The 21383-nt window shown below is 42.7% G+C and overlaps 1 protein-coding gene across 2 annotated transcripts in view; it reads right to left on the bottom strand.

The window, feature by feature from the left end:
- Positions 1-21383, bottom strand: part of fndc3a (fibronectin type III domain containing 3A) — a 53791-nt gene that overhangs the window by 6463 nt on the left and 25945 nt on the right. For both annotated transcript variants that reach the window (XM_083914584.1, XM_083914585.1), the window contains 19 exons: positions 16952-17028; positions 16602-16848; positions 16028-16327; positions 13644-13702; positions 12245-12411; positions 12073-12132; positions 11847-11985; positions 10332-10385; positions 10110-10234; positions 9752-9926; positions 9184-9270; positions 5761-5899; positions 4992-5060; positions 4754-4872; positions 2831-2936; positions 2423-2598; positions 2152-2265; positions 1863-2012; positions 263-609 (listed from right to left, as the gene is read on the bottom strand). In XM_083914584.1, the coding sequence (XP_083770710.1) occupies positions 263-609; positions 1863-2012; positions 2152-2265; positions 2423-2598; positions 2831-2936; positions 4754-4872; positions 4992-5060; positions 5761-5899; positions 9184-9270; positions 9752-9926; positions 10110-10234; positions 10332-10385; positions 11847-11985; positions 12073-12132; positions 12245-12411; positions 13644-13702; positions 16028-16327; positions 16602-16848; positions 16952-17028 (2710 nt within the window). The remainder of the gene's footprint in view (positions 1-262; positions 610-1862; positions 2013-2151; positions 2266-2422; positions 2599-2830; positions 2937-4753; positions 4873-4991; positions 5061-5760; positions 5900-9183; positions 9271-9751; positions 9927-10109; positions 10235-10331; positions 10386-11846; positions 11986-12072; positions 12133-12244; positions 12412-13643; positions 13703-16027; positions 16328-16601; positions 16849-16951; positions 17029-21383) is intronic.

Raw genomic sequence — 21383 nt, 5'->3', positions numbered from 1 at the left:
TTAAACAGCTGCCAGCCTGTGTCAGAATGACCTAGAGTAACAAATGTAACATCCTTTGGTACAAAGCATCACAGACCGAGTTAATATTCTGTAAGTGTGCTGTGTGTGTGACTCATTTTTATCACATTCTATGACTTGTGTGCGCTGACATTGTTTCCAAATGATTAGCTCTTGGTGACTTCTGAAAGGTGCCAAGTTGTGTAGTACAAGTGTACTGCAACAATTTGTAACCATTATGAGTTTATGATAAGGAAGCACCAACCTGTAGCTGGTGTCAGGCTGCAGATGCTGCATGATTTGTTTGGTGACAGGACCAACAACAATGGGCTGGCGCTCTCCAAGGTCGATCAGGTAGGACGTGATCTCAGAGCCGTGATCACATGGGGGATCCCAGCTAATGCCCAGGCAGGTGGACGGAGAGTAGAGCGGTAGCGGCCGTGAAATGCCATCCTCATCTTCATTGTCTTCATCTGCGTTCACTGGAGTCTCGTACTTTTGCAGATCGGACTCCTTCAGCGCGTAGATGTTGTTGACAGCTGCAGGCACGGAGCAGGGGGTCTGGCACAACACTGCCTCACTGAAAGGCCCCACGCCAGCCCCATTCACAGCCTGCAAAACAGCAAGACAAAAGAGACAGTTGATTAAATTAAACGTCAACTCTCACTGTTGTGACGTGACAGGAAACTTGCAATGTCTGTGTTCGACCACAAGGTGGCATTCCAATGTAAACATAACTGCTAAGGGTTTCAACAAGTCCTAACAAGTATATTGTTTTTATTATATAGCAAAACCATAAAGTAAAAGATATATACAGTGACATATGTAAAAATAGGACAATATGGGTATGTTTTATGGTGAAAGTCTGGTTTTGACCATGAGTTCTGCCTGTACTATGGACCAATAATGGCATCGTGGTCTGAGATTTTAGCCTAAAGACCAAAGCCATATGTCTTAATGCCAGAATCTGTTTCTTCTTTAACACAAACGCTTGATTCATTGGTCACATTCTAAACATGCATTCAGTACAACAGAGACAAGGCCTAACTTGCTGCTTTTTCGTCATTTGTCATGATGAAATTTCTAGTGAACCAAACGTAATCAAGCTCTTAGCAACCACTAGTTAGTCAATCATCACAGGCAAGCACATACAATCAAACGGCTGCCCTACCAATACAGTAACTCCTAAAAGAAACCCATCATCTTCCCTTTTGCAGTTGCTTCATAAATTAAAACTTACTCACATTGCACAGATGTGAAATTCAGTTCACAATTGTCCCAAATCGACAACTACCAAAACCCACAAAGAAAGAATCTGGAGATTTAGAACTCGTCTCTTACCTCCAGATCTTATCTTATCAGATATTTCCTACTCAGCACAGGACTAGCAACAATCCACATAGTTAAACTGAGGGTTTCTCAAACATCGTCATGCCTTAGAATTGATTGAACTCCAGACTCTGGCAGTGTTTGAATCACATTTTATCCATTTAGCCACAATGGCACAGACAGAGAGAAAAGGTTGGAGAGTACAAGGTGTGTCGAGCTTTTTCTCACCTTTGTTTCCCAACAAAAGAAAACAAGATACATTCTTAGGAAAAATAACAAATCTATCTCCATTGAATGATGTTGAGAACGAAGTCAAGCAAATTGATCGAGATAACCTGTACTAATCAAATTATTGTGAAATTCTTAATTTCTTAATTTTATTGGGAGCCCCCTTGATTCTTCAGTCTTCACAAAAATAATCAGAGTTTTTTATGTGCAATCTGATTCTATTGTATGGTGTCTTTTAAACAGTGGGAGCAGATACAATTCCTATAAAAAGCCTTCATAAAATAAACAAAGCGTTTATTAGTGCTTACCTGAACCCGACAGAAGTAGTTGGTTGCAGGCAGCAGCCCCTTCATTTCGTGGCTGAGCCCTGGTCCACTGTAACACACCTGCATGCTACCCTCAACAGCTCCCCACTCTACACGGAACTCTGTCACCTGAGCTCCGTTGCAAGGAGGGGCCTGGAAGACAAACACCAATGAGAATGTCCAACAGCACTTGTGATGACACACACATGCAGCTGTACGCAAGTTTTCCGATACATCCTAAGAATGATGCATCATCCATGTGATATTAGAATTTATGTGGTGCTAGTCTTACCTCCCAGCTCACAACAACACAGCTGGGGGATTTGCATGTGGTGGAAGGAGCCTTGCACTGCTCAGGGGCCCCGGGGCCGGTTGTGACCTCGCAGCGATCCGATAAAGGTCCAAACTATCCGCACAAAAACAACAAAAACAAGGTTAATAAAGAAACAAAGAAATTAAGCTTTTTAAACCAGATTCAGTGAGAGGGTTGAAAACAGCAGAAGAAGAAAAAAAACAATCCCTTCTTTTCTTATTGTTAGATCCGATTTGACAGTCATTCTCACCCCAGCCTTGTTTGCTGCCTTGAGCCGGAAGCTGTAGGTTTTGCCAGGCATTAAGCCTCCCACAGAGCAGTCCAGCTCTGGACCCTGGTAAACCTCCCTGCTCTCCTCAGACTGCGGCCCACACACTTCTACACTGTAGCAGGACACTTGGCTGCCTCCGTCTACCTGAGGGGGACCTAGAAAATTTGTGCAGCCAATGTTTATAAATCAATATACTTTAAAAGGGGTTTTCCAAGAAAAAAATAATACAGAATACACACAAAGTACATGTAAATGTACAAACAGAAGAATAATACAAACTGCATCATCAAAGCTCACTGCTTTGAGGTAGTTTGCTCGACAAATAAATGCATCAACAGAAGCTAGAATACATCCCACACAGCTCTGAATTGGAGAGGAATGACTCACCCCAGCGCAGTTGCACCTCCCTGGCTTTGGGCTTGCCCACCAGCCGAGGGGGCTGGCAGGGCCCTGGGGGCACTGCGGGAGTCTGGACCTGCAGGGTCTCCGACAGCTTGCAAGGGAAGACAACACACCAATTAAAACCAAGAGAAAATAACAAATTGAAGTTCTCATCCCCCTCCTCTCTTTCTCTCCAACACAACTCAAAACAGAGTGCATACAAATGGTCACTTTCACCAGCTTATCGGACGGATTCAGGCTACAACAGACCAAAAAGGAGACCAATGTGAATGCATCTTTCAAGGTGAACCAGCATACAGAGAAAATACGCTGTATTCCTTACAAAGCCGTGGATAAAGTTAGACAGATTGTGTGGTGAGCGAAAAAACATGTTTGCCTTTTGTCCCAACTTCTGACAAAAGGCGAACATGTGAGTGTTATGTCTCATCGCGCTGCACCAAAGGCAGGATCTCACCACCATGAGTCGTGTTTCTTTAAAAGCTCCATCATGAATAAATGCATGCACTAACAGCTGATGAAGAAATTAATGAAGAGTGTCTGTGAACTGAACTAATTAAGAAAAACATCCTCCGACACATGCAGGGAGGGTTAATCGATTAGCGGGCTTTGTCTTGTTCTTACACACCAGGAAACATAGTCTAATCTCCCAACATAAGACACTGGCTGAATGAAAATTTCCTATTAAAACTCACCAGAAATAGAGTGCATATCTAGAATAATTCATGTAAAATTGATCAGATCAACAATGGGGTGTGGTGAGATTTATGTCTGCCTGCCCTAACAATTACAGTATATGTATATAGAAAAACATTTCACAATAATCAGTTTTTATACCGTTTTATACATTGTACGGCTACATTGTTGTGGACTGCAGGAGCCGATAGGTTGAGTGTCTGTTTACATATTGTCTTTTTATACGGAGAGATCCTGTTTTGTAATCTTAAGTAAAGGATAATGTAGAGCGAGCTGGTCATCATTGGGAATGGAGCCCGATAGGATGATGCAGGACATGAATCATTATCCTGCTTATTACGCAGCAGAAAGCTAACCTTTTTGTTGCTACAGCTGACATTAACTTTATCAGACTTCTTTCTGCGGATTGATGGACGTGGTCCTCCAGATCAGAACTGCGTCCATAGCAACGGCCTGTTATAAATAGCAGTGGTCCGCTATTCAGAAATAAAACACCACAGAATGCCGTAATTGCCCTATCAGAATTGAGTAATCAACAATGCTGTGTAATGAGTGTCACGCCAGGCCTGGGGAAAAGGGAGCATAATATAAAAGATGACACCCCCCTTTCGCACTCCCAAGGAAGACCAGTGCCACGGCAGATGCAGGCAAAACTAGGGCTGCTGGGATTCGTTGTAATAATCAATGACATTCAATATTTTAGGTAGATGCATTTTTTTTTTTTTTTTTTTACTTTTTCTAAAACGTTTAGATACATTTCTGTGAGCATTTCTCTTATATTCAGTTTGCAGCAGCGGTGCTGATGAGCGACGTTATTAAAATTGCCATCATTCTCTATCATTTATATCTCCTAATCTCGCGTTTCAACGAATGAATAAAATGAACATAGATTAAACAATCTATGTTAGATTAACTGATATCGATAAAATAGTCGATAAACTAATCGATAGAAAAATAGTTATTAGTGGCAGCCCTAGTCCACGCAGAATTGATTTAATAAGTTAGATAAAAGCTGTGTAGGTAATTATATCTGGGTCACAGATTTAAATTTCTAAAGTACTGATGGACCTTGTCTTTTTACATCAATTGAAAAAAATCAGGTGCAAATTTGTTATATAGTTGTGACTGATTAGCAAACTTTTAGAATTCCTGAGGCAAAACACAAGGCTGTGTGTGCAACTGTGTGTGCACGTGTGCTGATGCTGAATGACTCACCGGGCTCTGCCCCCCCTCGCTCATGCAGTAAACTCGAGTCTGGTAGGAGCAGCCGGGCTTCAGGCCTTCACACACGTGTTCCATAGCTGGCCCCGAGTACACCAACTCCCATGACAGGCCTAATTACAAGGGCATTGCAAATACATTTAACTTATTTAAATAAATAAATGTTTTCAATGTCTATATCATCATGTTCAAATAAAATGTATATATTTCTATTGTCACCATTGCAACTTACCGCTTAAGCCCTCAGACAGCTCCAAAACATACTTTGTGACTTCTGCTCCCCCACTATCTTTTGGAGGCTCTAGATTGCAAAAAAATAAACAAATTAATCAATTTGATCATTATCGAACTGCAGTAACCAACTGCTTCAGTGAGGCAATGCCAGCAAACTCAGTTTTCACTAATGCCATGTGTCGAAATCTACCTGAGAATTGAACCACTGCAGTTACCTGTAATGAAGCAAATCAACACTATGAAATTTTGGGGAGATAGAGGACCTTGCTGCCAAAACTCCTTAACAAGTATTATACCTAAGAAATGTAAATTCAGATGAAGCACTACTTGCCAACACTGTGGCCTTTTTCACTCCTCAAATTTCCCCAGAAACTAATTTGGTGGAAAAACAGATATTTGACAATGTTTTCAGAGTTGCAGACATGTTTTTTTTCTTTTTCATTTTGAAAACTGGAAGCAGAGACCAAATACAGCAGTGAGTGATGTCTTTGTCCAGTCAGGTGTAGAAAAGATTCATGCAGATGTCTGAATGAAGGAAAGAACTGTCAGTCATCTGCAGACTACTTGGAGTGTCACCTGTCTCTAGCAGATTCACTTTTCTCATTGAGCTCTGCCTGACCATATATGAAATTGTAATCTGGCCTTCCTAGGCTGATAACTACATGTAAGGCTGAGTAGTTTTGATTAGGTAAAGATTCAAGGTTCAAGATTCAAGAAGCTTTATTTATCCCGAGGGAAATAAAGGGCAATTGGCAGGAAATGCTCACCCCAGGCCATCTTGAAGCTGTTAGGTAGGACTCTTCCTCTGATGACAGGCCTACAGGGACTGCTGGGTCTGTCTGGGTTTGTGATGAACTCGACCACCGGGCTGGGGTTACTCTTCCCCTCAGAGTTGTATGCTGCCACCTGGAGAAAGTGCATACATACAGGCAGTGAATAGTCTTATTATTCATCAGTTAGAATATTGGCCTCTCTTTGCATACTGTAGATGATCAGTGAGGTGCAAGTGTATAAAAGTCATTATGTTTCCTGATGACAAGCACTGATTAGACTCAGGAGGGTAATGGGGGAATCTGTGAGAGAGAGCACTCTCTGCTGAAACAAAATGGCCATAGACAAATACCATATTATCAAAAATGTGAATTTTGCCAGATGAATTTCAGTTCCGCACATATACAATATTATGGAAATCTCTTTGAGCCTGCCGAATACAGCTCATCAATTTATTGTAAGAAAAAGACAAACCTGCACAGCACCCAGCCTCCCCTCACACTGCGCAGCTGGATAATTGGAATTGAAGGAGGGAGGGACTCTTGAGAGTGACTAATGAACATTTCTATCATTATGGCATATGGTGGTTTGTTTGGGGATAGTCTGGCTCACTGGATGTACAGCTATGGGATAAAGCCAGACATCTGGTGCTCTGTCACATGCCGGATGTCAGGCAACTTCCGCTATCTATTATGCAAGGGTGCCATTGGCTTATCGGTGCCCAAGACCAGTGTGATTGGTTTGAAGGAATGCAAACAAGCCAGAGTGTTTTTTCCCTTTATACCAGAACGATAAGCGAGTATAGCCAGACTATAGTCCACCTTGCTGTGGAGATAGGTCTGGAAGTACAAAATTGGTTTGTGGAAAATAATGCCTTTCTGTCAGTATCCTGCACAGCACAGAGGCTACACACTGGCAATACAAAATATAGACCATTACTAACCTTATAGTAATGTTTAATATTTTTTCAAGCTAGGGCTTGATGCTAACTTTTTCCCCAAAGAGCACACTCCTAAGTTAAAAACTTTAGACATTGGGGGCACAAAAAAAAATATTCCAAAATAATGTTATTTTTCCTTAATAAAGAATATGAGTAGACATTTTGGGGCGGCAGTAGCTCAGTCCATAGGGACTTGGGTATAGAAGGGTTGATGGTTCACAAACCCATATGGACCAAGTACTGGACTGGTAGCCAGTTTATCTCCTGGGCACTGCCGGGTGCCCTTGAGCAAGGCACTAAACTGCCAACTGCTCTGGGTGCGATTCCATGGGGCAGCCCCCCTCGCTTTGATATCTCTCCGTTGAATGCGTGTATGGCTCCTGTGCATGTGTGTATATTGGGCCTGTGTGTAACATAAGAGTGAAAAATAATTTCTCCTTGTGGGACTAATAAAGGAATGTTTTCTTTTTTCTTTCTTTACAAACTGATTTAATTTATTTGAATACGAAAGGTTTTATACAAAAAATACACTAGGTTTTTAATTCTGCTTTAAACAGCATTTATTTAATAATAATGTTATTATTTACTATAAACTGCTTTAAATTGTATAAGGCTCTGGGTTCATTTATTGCCAATGTACAACACAGGGTTGCACAATAAAATCCATGTGTTGTCCCTGTATTGCATGTTTTGAGTTTGTATCAGGAGGGGTGTAAATTGATACGTCATGAGGTGCATTGTGCCTCGCAAGTCAAATTCTGATTGCACACATTACACAAAGGCTATCTGCAGCCTTCACAAAGCCAATTTTAAGATGTTCAACACCTTTACAAATCTATTTTGAATAGATCCCATGCCAAACTGTCACAAGTTCTGACACAAAATTGACAAAAAAAAGATCAAATGATTGAAAGGCACAATTAGTAGGATCTTCCTAAAAACAATGACCCATACAAAACTAATCCCTCTCAATCATCATTTATGATGCACTATGAGACCCTTCCCCCTGCATATATTTTCTTCTCAATTTGCTATGTTTGGGACCGGAACATTTCTGGACAGTGGGTGTGTAGCTGCCAGAACAATAAGAGCGTGCAGGAAGTGAACTTGAGACTTGTAGTGATCAGGCCATGTAGCTGACGCACGCACACACCACACACACACCACACACCCCCAACACACCCCAACACACCCCAACACACCCCAACACACCCCAACACACCCCAACACACACACACACACACACACACACACACACACACACACACACACACACACACACACACACACACACACACACACACACACACACACACACACACACACACACACACACACACACACACACACACACACACACACACACACACACACACACACACACACACACACACACACACACACACACACACACACACACACACACACACACACACACACACACACACACACACACACACACACACACACACACACACACACACACACACACACACACACACACACACACACACACCATTTTATTTCTCTGATTCACCGCTTTGCTTTTGGGTGGCACGGTAGTGTGGTGGTTAGCATTGTCGCCTCACAGCAAGAGGGTTCCTGGTCGAATCCTAGCTGGGGCCCTTCTGTGTGGAGTTTGCATTTTCTCCCCGTGTCTGCGTGGGTTCTCTCCGGGTTCTACAGCTTCCTCCCCCAGTCCAAAGACGTGCACGTCAATTGATGACTCTTAATTGCCAGTAGTTGTGAATGGTCTCTGTTTGTCTCTATGTGCCCTGAATGAATGACCGCTTTGCTTTTGCTAACGCCACTTCCTCTTTTCTCTCGCTCTCTATTTATAAACAGCAACTGACAAATCCTGCATAGTATGGCTTTAAAAAAATAAGAACATATATATTGAATCAATCTATCTAAAACAAATTGAGGTGGGAAGAATGCAAGAGATGTTTGGATATTTTTATACTAACTGGACCTATTGATACAACGTAGGCCTTCAATTTACTGTTGTTAATTCATCTCTTAAGCTAAGCCATCTTTTCTCACTGGACTACCACAATTAGGAGCATCACATGTCCTTGTTGCAATGGTCTCTGTCTGTAACAGGTGAAGGATGCTCACCTTTGACTCATCAGAGTCATTTAGTAAATAGTGAAACTGCCAAGAGAATGTCAGATTGAGAGATGGAGTAATGGGGGGGGTGCTTTGTTACCGCTGGCCTAAAAGCCACAGTAGCTCAAATGATCTGCTATGCTATGCCTCTCACTGGTGCCTTGCATGTGATGAGCAGTAGATTCTCCTGTTTATGCTGTCAGTTGCCCACCGCCCTGCTGCAAATAGATGAGTCATAGGGCCACTGTGGGCCTAGCCCCCCCTCGCCGCCGCCTGAGCTTGTCCCCTCTTCATATACACACTCCACTGCAGCCTAAATTTAACTTGTAGATCACCAGCTCTGACTGCAAACATCACAGGACTCCCTTACCCTGAACTTGTACTTGGTACTCCTGTGGAGATTCCTGACAGTGCAGGAGAGCTCGTCGCCGTCGTAGCTTGGCTGGAAGCCATACCCCTGGGACAAAGATAAATGACAAATGGAGAGAGAAAAGAACCAGGTGAGCGATGACTAACAAGATAACCATTGTAGCACAGAGGACAGAGTGGTCTGCAGGATACAAACAGCTACTGGGTATGGGAAACTTTTTTGGTGTTTTCCCTGGCAGGCACTATATCTGCAGGTAGGTGCTCGAGGTGCTGCACACATAGGTGACAGTTGCTATAATGTCATGTAACTTTTAGAGAAAATCCTTTGAGAGTGTTGAAAGAGGTGAATTAGATTTTTCCTGTTAGCTGAGCACATGAAGTAGCTAATCGAGGATGCACATCAACCAGGAAACATATGTGTATTATTATATGAATATAATTGTAACTGCAGCGGCTTACATAGAGTAAAAAACAATACGAGTAATATTTTACAGAACATTTTTCAAAATCATTTTTGTGTTTGGTTCTCAAATGACCAGATTTTTCTATTTAAAACGAGACAGACATACCGAGCCTTCCTCATCCATCTCCAAAATATAGTAGATGTCATCCTCCTTTGGAGAGCTAGTGGGCCTCTGCCACTTCATACACAGCCAGGTCACCCCCGCCATCTCCAGCTCTGGAGGGAAGGGTGGCAATGGCACACTGCATGAGGTGAACAGGTCCACCACTTCACTGAACTCGCTGGGGAGGGCAGAGAGAGACAGAGGATGGGAGAGAATGGGAGAAAGAGACAGGAGAGACAGCGTGAGAGACACACATGCACACACAGATGGAGACAGTGAATGGAAGAAACAGTAACATAAACATGGACAAAGGGAGTGTGCCATCCAGGAAATAATTAAGCATATAATCTTGTGTGCCTACCTTACACCCATGTCATTTTTAGCTGCAAGACGGAAGGAGTATCTTGAAGCTGGTGAAAGCTTGGTCACTCTGTACTGCTTCTGAGGTCCGTAGTAGCACTGTTCATAAATCCCAGTGCCCTTCCCCTTCAGACAACAACATTTGAGTTTCATGAACAAGTCAAAATCTCAGTGGCATACCAAATATGCGAGTGCAGCGCAGTGTTGATAAATGAAAAATTACCTCGTCCCATTGAAGAATGTAGTTTTGGATTTTGGAACCGTTGTCACATGGAGCCTGTAGACAAACCATGCATGGTTTGATTATCATATCTCAATCAGATAAATATATAAAATACACATACTACTAATACACACACCAATGCCCAATAATGTATTTAACTTCAAACGTATGCACACAGAGTGAGAACAATAGCATTTCATTGCCAAACTAAAATTTACGCCCCACCACCCATCATTCAAAAATCATGTGCCAACACATTTCCATTTGATGCCTCTAACTACAAAGACTTCTTCAACCCTATTAATAACAAATACGGTGCATCCAGGTGTGCACACTCTTCCATGGCTTAATTAATTTAGTGAAGTTTGCTGAGGATGCATGGCTGTTCTTGAAGTGCCTCGCTAAACTCACACATTTACACTCACACCTGGGAGGTCATCTGCGTAACCGCTACCTTTTACCGCCGGCAATTAAGCAACTTTAATGAAGCCACAGAAGGTAAAGTGCCACACTGAAGGGGGTGTCAGCAATGGCTGTCGAGGTAGGGGAGATTGTTTCTGAATTGGTTTTCTCTTTCACACAGCCAGTTTGGGGGCTTTAACAGGGGGATCATTGTCATTAACTAATTCCTCCTACCATATGGCTACTTAAGAGTACAGGTACAGTATGTGTGTGGCACTTCTTATACACAAAACCTATATTAAAGATGCTACGGCTACCAATTAAACACATTTTATTGCAACACCTAGGTATTATTACTGTACACAAAAGAGACCTTGGTCTAAATGTTTTGTAAATCTGTTTCTTGCCTTCTGTCACATAAGCCCCTTTAAACCCATGCACTGCAACCCTGAAATGATCTAGACATTACCCAGATGTATGTGAGAACGCAAATGTCTGAACGACTTGGATCGGACATAAAATGAGGTTTACCCTGCCAGCTCTGTAGAACAAAGACTGTGTAAACCTCGATCGAGTCTGTGTGTCAATAGAGCTGTTTAGTGCCTGGGGAATTCACAGCGAGCGAGTGGGTGGGTTAAGGCCTTTCTATTTTGGGACTTATGAAAGCAGAACAAAACAAACATCTGAGGATGATGAAGAAGGGTGATTTACACAAAGATGGCAACAAAAACGTCTGACTGGAGAACTGACGATATTTGGTAAGGGCTGATGCCAAAATCATCAGACAAATTCAAGGAACGGCAAGAGACTCGGTTGTTTATGACCAAATTACGAGACGGCTCAGTGGCTCCAGTGTAATCCTCATCATCTGCCACCCCTCGTCTAAACAAAACGGAGTATTTCCAGTAAGTGTGAACGCATCTGACAGAGAATCTCCTGTTGTGTGCTACATGTGTGAAAGGAAAACTCTGTATCTCTGGACCTGATTCTCCTGACATTGCCCGGATATAGATATATATGTAAAAACAGCTATAGATGTGAGTGCTAATTGTCCTCTACCTCTAGAACTGTGGTTTTAAATCCCAACTCCATCAATCATCAACTTGTTTTTACCTTCCACTGGAGTACGAGTGTGTTCTTGGTCCCACTGGCCTTCCTGGGAGCATTGGGAGCCTCCGGCTCACAGCTTAAAGTGGTGAAGCTCACAGCCTCCGACGGGCTTCCCTGTAAACAGTTACAAATGGCCAGGACCCTGAGGAAAGAAGAACGAATAAAGTGGTTACATAGTGTTCCTAGGTGCATTAACACTGTAGTTCAAACACAAGAGGGTTATGCCAACCTGACATGATAGTCTGTTGCTGGTCGAAGGTCTTCTAAAGTAGCACTTAGTTCTTCCCCGCTGTATCAACAACAAAAAAAAAAAAAATCTTTAGTGTTGTTTCAAATAACTGCCATGTAAAAGCAACAACAGTTGTCTTTAAACCTTGTAGCATCTTGCTGCTAGTGCTCACCAGTACATGCTCTTGTACTTCCCATCTTTGCCGCTAAAAGAGATGGAGACCTCGTAGCTGAGGGGCTCCAGGGGGCTGCAGTCGCCCTCCACACTGCCGTTCTCACTCTCTGGTCTGGTGGGTGCACCCCAGCTCGCCACTGCTCCCCTGGCCTGGATTTCTGACATCTATCATATGAAAGTTTAATGGGTCACAACCAAGTCTAAAGAAAAACATCAAGCCTAAACATGGAACGAAGGCTTTTATTCCTCTAACTATGGCACTTGCCACATCTCCAAATAGATTCACCTTCCTAAATCTTTTCAACCCTAAACCCAAAGTTCAAAAAGGGTCATGTCTGATCATCAGTCCTGTACCAAGTTTTCAATACTGTTTCCAAAACCAACACAGGAATTTCTTTGTTTGATAGAAGAAAAGACACAGGGATTAAAATATTCAAGCTGATGCCACTTAGGGAGAATGTTTTCAGCAATTGGCCGGGATGTGTTGTGCAACGCTGAGATTTTTTATTCCGTTTTGACTAAACTTAAAAATAGCCGTAGCTTTACTGCAGGGTGGAATCATATGTGGAAGAACTCAATCAGGTCAAGTGTGTACCCCCTCCTCCCCTCTTCCCTGGGGGCCGATCTTACTCCTTCACATGATCCCATGGTTCGATTCTCTGTCCTTTAACAAGACTGTGTGGCAGGACGAAAAAAATCCACTTTCCACTGAAGCTGAACCTTCCCTGTATTAGACATCCTCTCTTAATTGTATCCATCATCTTTCCAATAGACTTGTTTTTCTACTTTTACAAGGAGTCCAGACCTTAGCAACAGTGTATGACAAACCCCATCTTATATGAGGTCAGGGAAATTCTATTTCTAGTTCTACTGATTCCCATCTAGCTGCTGTTAAAACAGCAATTCTTCATTTATCCATTTTGCTGCTGTCCGACATGCCCCATTAAACTAGGGTTTTCATAGGTTATATCTGAGAATAAAACAAACAGGACTTTACTATTTCTAGTCCAGGTTATCATATGTACCCTAAACTGTTGTGTACAAGCCATGGAGCATAGTGCCATGAAGACATGAGAGCTTTGCAGTTGTTTAGTTCAAAATCAGTACTTGTTTCACAGTAAAGCTTAAACATTTTACTAACTGCTAGCATAGTTGCTTGGTGGCACATTTGGGGAATAGTAATCCCCACATGGATGCTAGTCAGCAGGTCTAACTCCATTAGCAAGCTGTCAGCAAGAATTCATCATGGATGTTAATAGAATGTTTAATGATGCACACATTTGCATCATTACGTGTTTTCATAAACACAGCGCTAATAGAGCCACATAAAGCCATGCAAATTGTATTAATGAGAAAAAGAAAAATAATAAAATAAGAAGGCAGAAATGAATACTAACCACTGGTGTACTGATGGTACTCAACAGTGCTTGCAGAGCCTGAGCTTCCTCATCCAGCTCTGAGGAGAGAAATACAGGTAAATATGAATAGAAAAAAACACAACCTTTATGAAATAACGACAAAATAAATAATTAAGTTTCTATCTGAACATGTAACACTTACTTATTCTCTCACTGTAATACATACTGGCCCTCATTTATCAAACGAACGTACGGCAGAAAAACGTGCGTGCGACCATTTCCTGGCAAACTTCGGCATTTATCAATTTGGACGTGAGCGGGAGCTACGATCAAATCTCACGTCTGGTCTGAGTGTACGCAAATTTCAGCCTGTGGATTTGCGGTGCAGCACAGCGAAATCTGTCTGAAAATAATGAACAAACCTCAGCTGTCATTAAGCACAAGCAGTCACATATAAAGAACAGATCAAAACGGATTCTTAAAACGAATAAAAAAAATAAAAATTGTGGTTGGAGCAATTGATTGTACTCATGTGCGTCTGAAGGCACCATCCCGTAATGATTACGCATTCATCAATCGCCAAAACTACCACTCGATAAATGTACAGGTGATTTGTGATGCCAAGCTGTCGCTTTTAAACATCACACACACACACACACACACACACACACACACACACACACACACACACACACACACACACACACACACACACACACACACACACACACACACACACACACACACACACACACACACACACACACACACACACACACACACACACACACACACACACACACACACACACACACACACACACACACACACACACACACACACACACACACACACACACACACACACACACACACACACACACACGCGCTCCAGCCCTCGCGACCCCGACAGGGACAAACGGTTGAAGATGAATGAATGAAAAGGAAAGCGCACTGCAGAGCCAAAGTCATCTCCTCGGTAAGTGGCTACCCTCAATAAATTGCATTAAATCAAACAAGGTATCAGATGATTAACATTTTGGTATGGTTCTTCTAGACGACAAAGGTTATCCTCCAACGGAATACCTAATAACCCCGCTGGCAAACCCCGCTACAGAGCAGGAGCGCAGGTTCAGCAGTGCGCACACATGCACACGGGTCAGAGTGGAACGCTGCTTCGGTTTGACTGCCTCCGTTATTCTTTTCCATACAGCGTTTTAATGGGCCCCTTTTATTCCACTCTTAAGACTGCCAAAAATCACATCTTTATTTTGCTCTATCTCGGATGTCAGGATGCCGATCTGTGTGTCGGATAAGTTTCTTTTCTTACCAGTGTTTCTACTCTCCATGTTTGACCTCAGTGGGCGAGGCCTCCGAACCAGGAATATTTAAGGGCGTAACATGTTAATGACGATCGAATTCAGCCGCCGCATTTATCAAGGCCCGCTCATTCGTACGTTGAGATTGGTCAGATATGAATGTTTCATAAATCACACGTGAGTCCTGTCATACGACCAATTCTGCGCTCAGATCTACGCCCGTTTTCACGCAAGATTGATAAATGAGGCCCACTGTATCTTGCTATTGTAACATTTATGAACATCATGTCTGTGTGCTCTCTTGGACAGTGTAGTAATGGATGCAACTTGGCACCATCCATCCAATGTGTTATCCTGTGGTATAGCTAACTTTTACATGCTGACCCAACACTGAGAATGTTTCAGCGCATCTACAATGAGAAAAAAAAACCTCACCTATCAACGAATGTTTTGGTGACAGTCATTCAAATTCAAATCTGTGAACTTTTTCATAAATTCAATATTCCAGATCAAAATTTAGGATCAGCAAGTAAACTGAAGGTTTTATTTTATATGTAAAATAATTTTGTTATTTAGAGCAGCCTCACTAGATGTGAATCTAATGCAATGCAGTAAAATAAATGATGCAGTCATGAGAGGGTCCAGTGATTCTATGTCACAGTCACAGTAATTTCCAAGTTCACAAACTCATTTTCTAATTACATACATTTGAATGTTCGTCTGTTATAGAATATTTTCTCTAGGAATTATCAGAAGTATTACATTTTTTTCCCACATTGCTGATAGCTGATATTTCAGTGTCCCTAAATTTCAGCAACCACCATGAGGTCATAAGGTGAAGTTATTTTTCCATCCACTTTCAAAATTTCAATAATTCCTTAACTATGCACTTGCCAAGCAGCAGTGTTAAACTCCATGATTAATGAGCAGTCAGAGTTCATGTAATCAAGAATAATGTTGGCCTTGTTGCTGATCCCTCACTGCCACCAGCTGCAGCAGCTAATGAGGCACTATTCTCAGTGCCTAAACATAACACAGTCCTCTGGAAAATGTAAGTCAGCCCGATTGTGAACCTCAACAAACCTGTGGCCCTTAACCTCCTTACCTCCTGATTCTCCGTTTTTTCCCTTGCTTGTCTGCTTGTCAGGGCTGGCCACTGCATGGCTGAGCTGCCCCTGCTCCGCCTCCAGCCCTTTTCCTCCGACGCCATTGTGAATGTTTACTGTCGGTGGGCTGCTGCAAGTCTTCTGTGGCGAAGGGGGAGGGCTGTCCTTCACCTGCCCTCCTCCTCCGCCTCCCTGACGGTCCTTCAGTTTCTTCTGCAGACGCTCGTACGTTTTGCTAGTTCTGTCGTCTCTGTGGACGAACGGCGGGCGTCCATGTTGGGAGTGAGAATCTGGAGAGACTGAAGGAACAAATAAAAGGTCAAATTTGTGAGTTTGACTCAGACAGGAAAACAAACAGCAAGAGAAGCAAGTCAAAAAAAGTCAAAATCACAGGTTACTAGGGAAAGGGAATACAAATAAACAGGGTGGTACTGAGGTAAACCCTCGAAGATTAAGAAAGATTTTGACTCATGCCTTGATTGTACAACTTGACAATGCATATGAAGTGCTGGGGACAAATAAATAACATCTTAATACAACAATACAGCCCAGACACTGCTGGCTCCAACTCACCCTGCTCTGAGTAGATATGAGCTGGATGGTACTGGGAGATGTACTGAGAGCTCATGTCACCCACACCCCCTGCCATGCCCGTGTACAGGTGGGGTGGCGGGGGCATCATGGCAGGGTGTGGGATGAAGGCAGGCAGGTGGGCATGGGGTGGAGGTGGAGGGTGGTGGAGAGGGGAGTGGCCCCCTGGGTGGAACTCTGGTTGCTGAGGTAAAACCAGAACCCGCCGCACTCCGTTCTCTTCTATGATCTAAGAGGAAACACACAAGGGCAAAGAAAGCAAATATCAAAGCTGCTCTGAGTTTGACCACATGCTAATAAGGCACATTGCACTAGTAGTATAGGATGAATACCTGTGAAACGTATCCAGGAGGCACATAGATTGGAGGCACTGAACCATTTGGAGACATCATGGGAACCTGAGCAGGACCTATGAAGAGGGATGGAGCAAGATTAAACACTTTCCCCCGGGCAAACAGCTGTTTCATCTGTGGTAAATGTGTTGAAAGTGTAAGAGTAGTGGACATGAAATTACAGCCCTAGTCTGACCCGATTCATTCAAGCTCTAGCCTGAGCCCAACAGCTAACAAATGGTTTCTAAAAGATGTATACCAAAAGTGTGTCTCATACATACAACTGTGGAAATATATAAACAGAGCAAAGTTTAAGGCTCACACGAATGTTTGAAAGTTTTGTTTAAATGATAACCTAGATGTGGCTCAACATTGGAGTTGCCTTAATTATAACAATTTCTTTAAGTTTATGTTAAAGCCATCAGTTACAAAGCTGAAGAATTGATCCAATATTGAATCCAAAACTTGCAATGGAATTGGAAACTTGGTGATCAGTTATCACTTCTCTCTTTAACAAATCAACAGAGAATGCCCTTCTCTCTTTTTATAGACACATCCTTCTAACAGTACTTCTGACTTTGTAATCAAAGAGATTTATTTAAGTACAGTTGCTCATCTTTTCTATTGTTGTATTGTCCATCCAAGTCTTGAAAGTGCTCTGCAACCATAACAACTCCTCCAATCTTGCTACTGATGGCATACGACACTTGGCAGTTTTCACCCTCTCTGTCGGGGGAAAATCCCTGCAGTCAGTTCACTCTTCTAAAGCGGCTGTATTTTCAGTGACCGTTTAATTTTTTTTAAAACCCATGAGTAAGAAAAGGCAGAGAAATGCATTTTTTAAATTACTGGCAAACCTAATAAGACCACTTTATAAAGCGCTGAGAAACAACAAAAATTCCTGCATGGCTCTGTTGTAAGGGCCAGTGAAGCGGCTTAGCTCAGCTCAGAGAAGTGACAGATCAGAACAAAGACTGGGAGAGAGACAGAGCTGTGTACTAAGATGGCACATTTTCTCTTCTTACAAACCTACGACATGAACACTGAGGCCACAGCGCCAAACGACATGCACGCACGAACGAATGCATGCACGCACGCACGCACGCACGCACACGCCCTGCTTGAGGAAGAGTTTTCCTTTATTTTGTCATAGCTGGTGTAAGCAGAGAGAAGGTACTTCTAAATTAGCAGCCATAATGACCCCACAACTACAGAGGCTGGCTTTGTAATGATACAAAGAAACCTCCCATTTCAAACCTTTAGTACCAGCTCCTCAGGTGCTGAACTCCAGGCTCCACCCCTCATGGGGAAAGAGTGTGGTTATATGGACAACTGCCAGTTTGTTAGCTTACACCTTAGTCTCGCATTGCCAGACCTACCTCCACAGTTCTGTGTCAGCAGTGGTGAAAAGTCTGGCTGCACTTCTTATTCTGGTGTAGGGCAGAAAACCTTCTGGATTGTTTTTATTTCTTTAAACCAACACAATCACCTGGGGCGGCACTAAGCCCCAGTGCCCTTGCAAAATAGTTAGCAGAGATAGCAGAATGGGAGGAGACTGCCATCTGAAATAGGTGGCAAATGGCAGGCTTTATCCTAACAGTCTACACCTGGCCATTCAGACAAGGTAAACCTAGTAATATATCAGCCATGCAATAAATCCTACCTTTATGAAGGTCATAAAATTCAGTTATTGTTGAAACTGTAGGTGTTGAACCAGCTTTATGATCTTTTTGGGAGTTGATGTTTGTGGTGCTGTAATGTATTGTGTGATACAACTGTTTCTAATATTCAAACCGAGGGTAGACTACACATTACACCTCTCAGTATAATGTAGTACTGCTCATCAACAACATAAACTTCAACCTCCAAATCAGCATACGGTATATTGTAGGGCTGCTGCACTCGTTTAAGCTTGGTGTACCTGATAAACTGACAACTGAGTGTACACCTCCTCATCACAGAATGACACAGGTCCAGGGTTCACTGCTGCTGTCAACAGCTTAATGCTGAGACAAGCAATGTTTCCAAGGCAATATAGTGATGTGATGCGCCACACTCACCATATTCAAATCACTGGATCCCAGTTGCTCACTTCATGGCTTGACACAGATATTCCAACCCTACAGAGTACCATTATTGAACTACAATGAATTTATGTAATATTTGTTAGATCCATGGCAGTGGCTGGCATTTATAAGGGGATTAAGTTGACAGAGCTGACATGTAAATGTATATAGACATGCAGTGTTTGACCTGGTGTTGTGACATTATTATGTAATTCATTTGTAAGCGGCAGTTGTTATATTATTTTAGTTTTTCATGAAGATCATTATGACGAATTATCAAATAAAATTAATTGTAAAATGGTAAATGGAACACCTTTCTAGGATTTTGACTTGGCACTACTTTCACATTCACACACACCCATGCTTAGCGCAGGGAGCATTTTGAGGTTCCAAATATTTCCCAAAACTGTCATCGGGATGCTCAAGTCACTGTTTACTGATGGTTGCAGGATGGACTCTTTTTAAAACTTCTTTTTGATGTTCTCTTCACTCTAACGCCAGACAGTCTCATAATCTGTCTCTTTCGGTTGGTAGAAAAATCATTGGAAATATTCTGAATTAGTCTACCTGTTAAAACATCACTGAAAAAGACAAATAGCAGCTAGGCCTCTTATACTGGTATCAAAGGGGCAAAGAGCTTTGAAGTTCCTCTTAGTACACTGAGCCAGCAGACTGGTAGGTAGGGCAATGACTCACTGTCCAAGAACATCAGGTTCTCAAGGACGAAAATTTCAATTCAGGGTAGCATGGGTAATCTCAGCCTAAATGAATGCAGTCACACTGGCTCGGCCCTCATTGATTTCAGATTACAATAGCATTTGAGTGGGACTTCAAAATGTGTACTGTTAACTCCACTCACTTTTAAGACTAATACATCATGTTGTGCTTATGCTGTTGTGCACCTATGTGATGACTGACCAAGGCAACTGCAGTTAGTGCCGCCAATGCTGACTAACAGGAAATCTGATGAATCACATTAGCAGTCAATGCCTTTGTTTGTCCCTTCAGAATGAAGACTTTGAATGCCGACTTGGAGGGCTTAACAGAGAAGAGGACCAGCAGAAAGCATAGGGTTAGGGAGGTAGGATGAGGGAGCCACACACATCTACCACAGAGAGAAAGAGGGAAGAGAGGTAGGGTGGAGAATTAGGTGGTAGTGGTGGTGGTGAGGGGGGTGGACGACACCCACTCTTTTACATCAGACTGACGCACGAGTGCTGACAGAGATCAGATAGAAAAGGCCACATCCCCCCTCCCCCTTCCCTCCCCTCCCCCTGAGTCAACTGGAGCATTGGTTGCGCTGACGTGGCCGTGGAGTGCCAGCCTTCCAGAGGAAGCAGCCACGGGAAAAAACATCAGTCCTCCTCCACAAAACGGCAGGCTGCCACAGAGCCAAGAATAGCCACAAACAAGCTGCCTGGCAGTGTAAACAGAGGCTAGACAATACTTTGGGAACACCATCATCTCCCGTCAACATCACATAACCCATCTCCGCCTCCACGCCTCCAAGGGCAGGCCGACAGAATCAACCTGTGCAGTGTGTCTGAATTGAGAGGGGGTTGGAGGTTATTGCGGGGGGAATGGGGAATATTTCTCAGGTTGGGTGAAAAAGCTGAGAAAGAGACTTATCAAAGGCCAGATACAGTACATGTCCACAAACATTAATACACAAACAGATGCCCAAGGGTGGTAATGCCACTTTGAGCACCCACCTGCTTCCTTTCTGAAAATGGAAAAGAGATCAAAACGAACAAACTCAAGTGGGACTTTGCACAGATCTTCTAATATGAGGCATACTGCAAACTGAGGAATCTTGGCAGAGGTGGCTCTGAAATAACGGCAACAATCCAAGAAAAATGTTGGGTTTAATCGGATGTGCAAATTAACCCCCAATTAGATATGGAGAAGAAAAAAAAAGAAAAAGAGAAAACAAGCTAGATAGAGGGTGGCTGGGTTAAGGTAAGAGTGTAAAAATCAAGAAAGGCACACAGACGGAGAAGACAAGATTGAAACAGGTAGAAAGACAGAGCAGAGAGACAGAGTGGTTTCATATGGGAGCTCTCAATAAGCTCTCAATGGCAACATGATGAACTGTGAGCCTATAAAGATGGAGCGGGCTTGATTATTAATTAGAGCTAATAAATTGTCTCCATCCACAAATAAAGAGGAGAGAGAGGATAGGCAAGGGAGGGCAAGCACACTAACTGACAAAGGTTAATAATTACAGCCAAGCAAGGGAAAGAGGGTAAGTACCGAACTGTCAAGTTAAACAAAAAAGTACTAATTGCGAGTTAAAACCCTAATCTTAATTCTAGTGATGAATAGATCTCTTTTTGCATGGCATGGCACATTTTTCATGCTGTCAG

This window comes from Echiichthys vipera (assembly GCF_963691815.1).
Source record: "Echiichthys vipera genome assembly, chromosome: 5".
Classification (NCBI taxonomy): domain Eukaryota; kingdom Metazoa; phylum Chordata; class Actinopteri; order Perciformes; family Trachinidae; genus Echiichthys; species Echiichthys vipera.
Note: the sequence above shows the minus strand (reverse complement) of the source record. Positions and strands in the feature narration are given on the sequence as shown.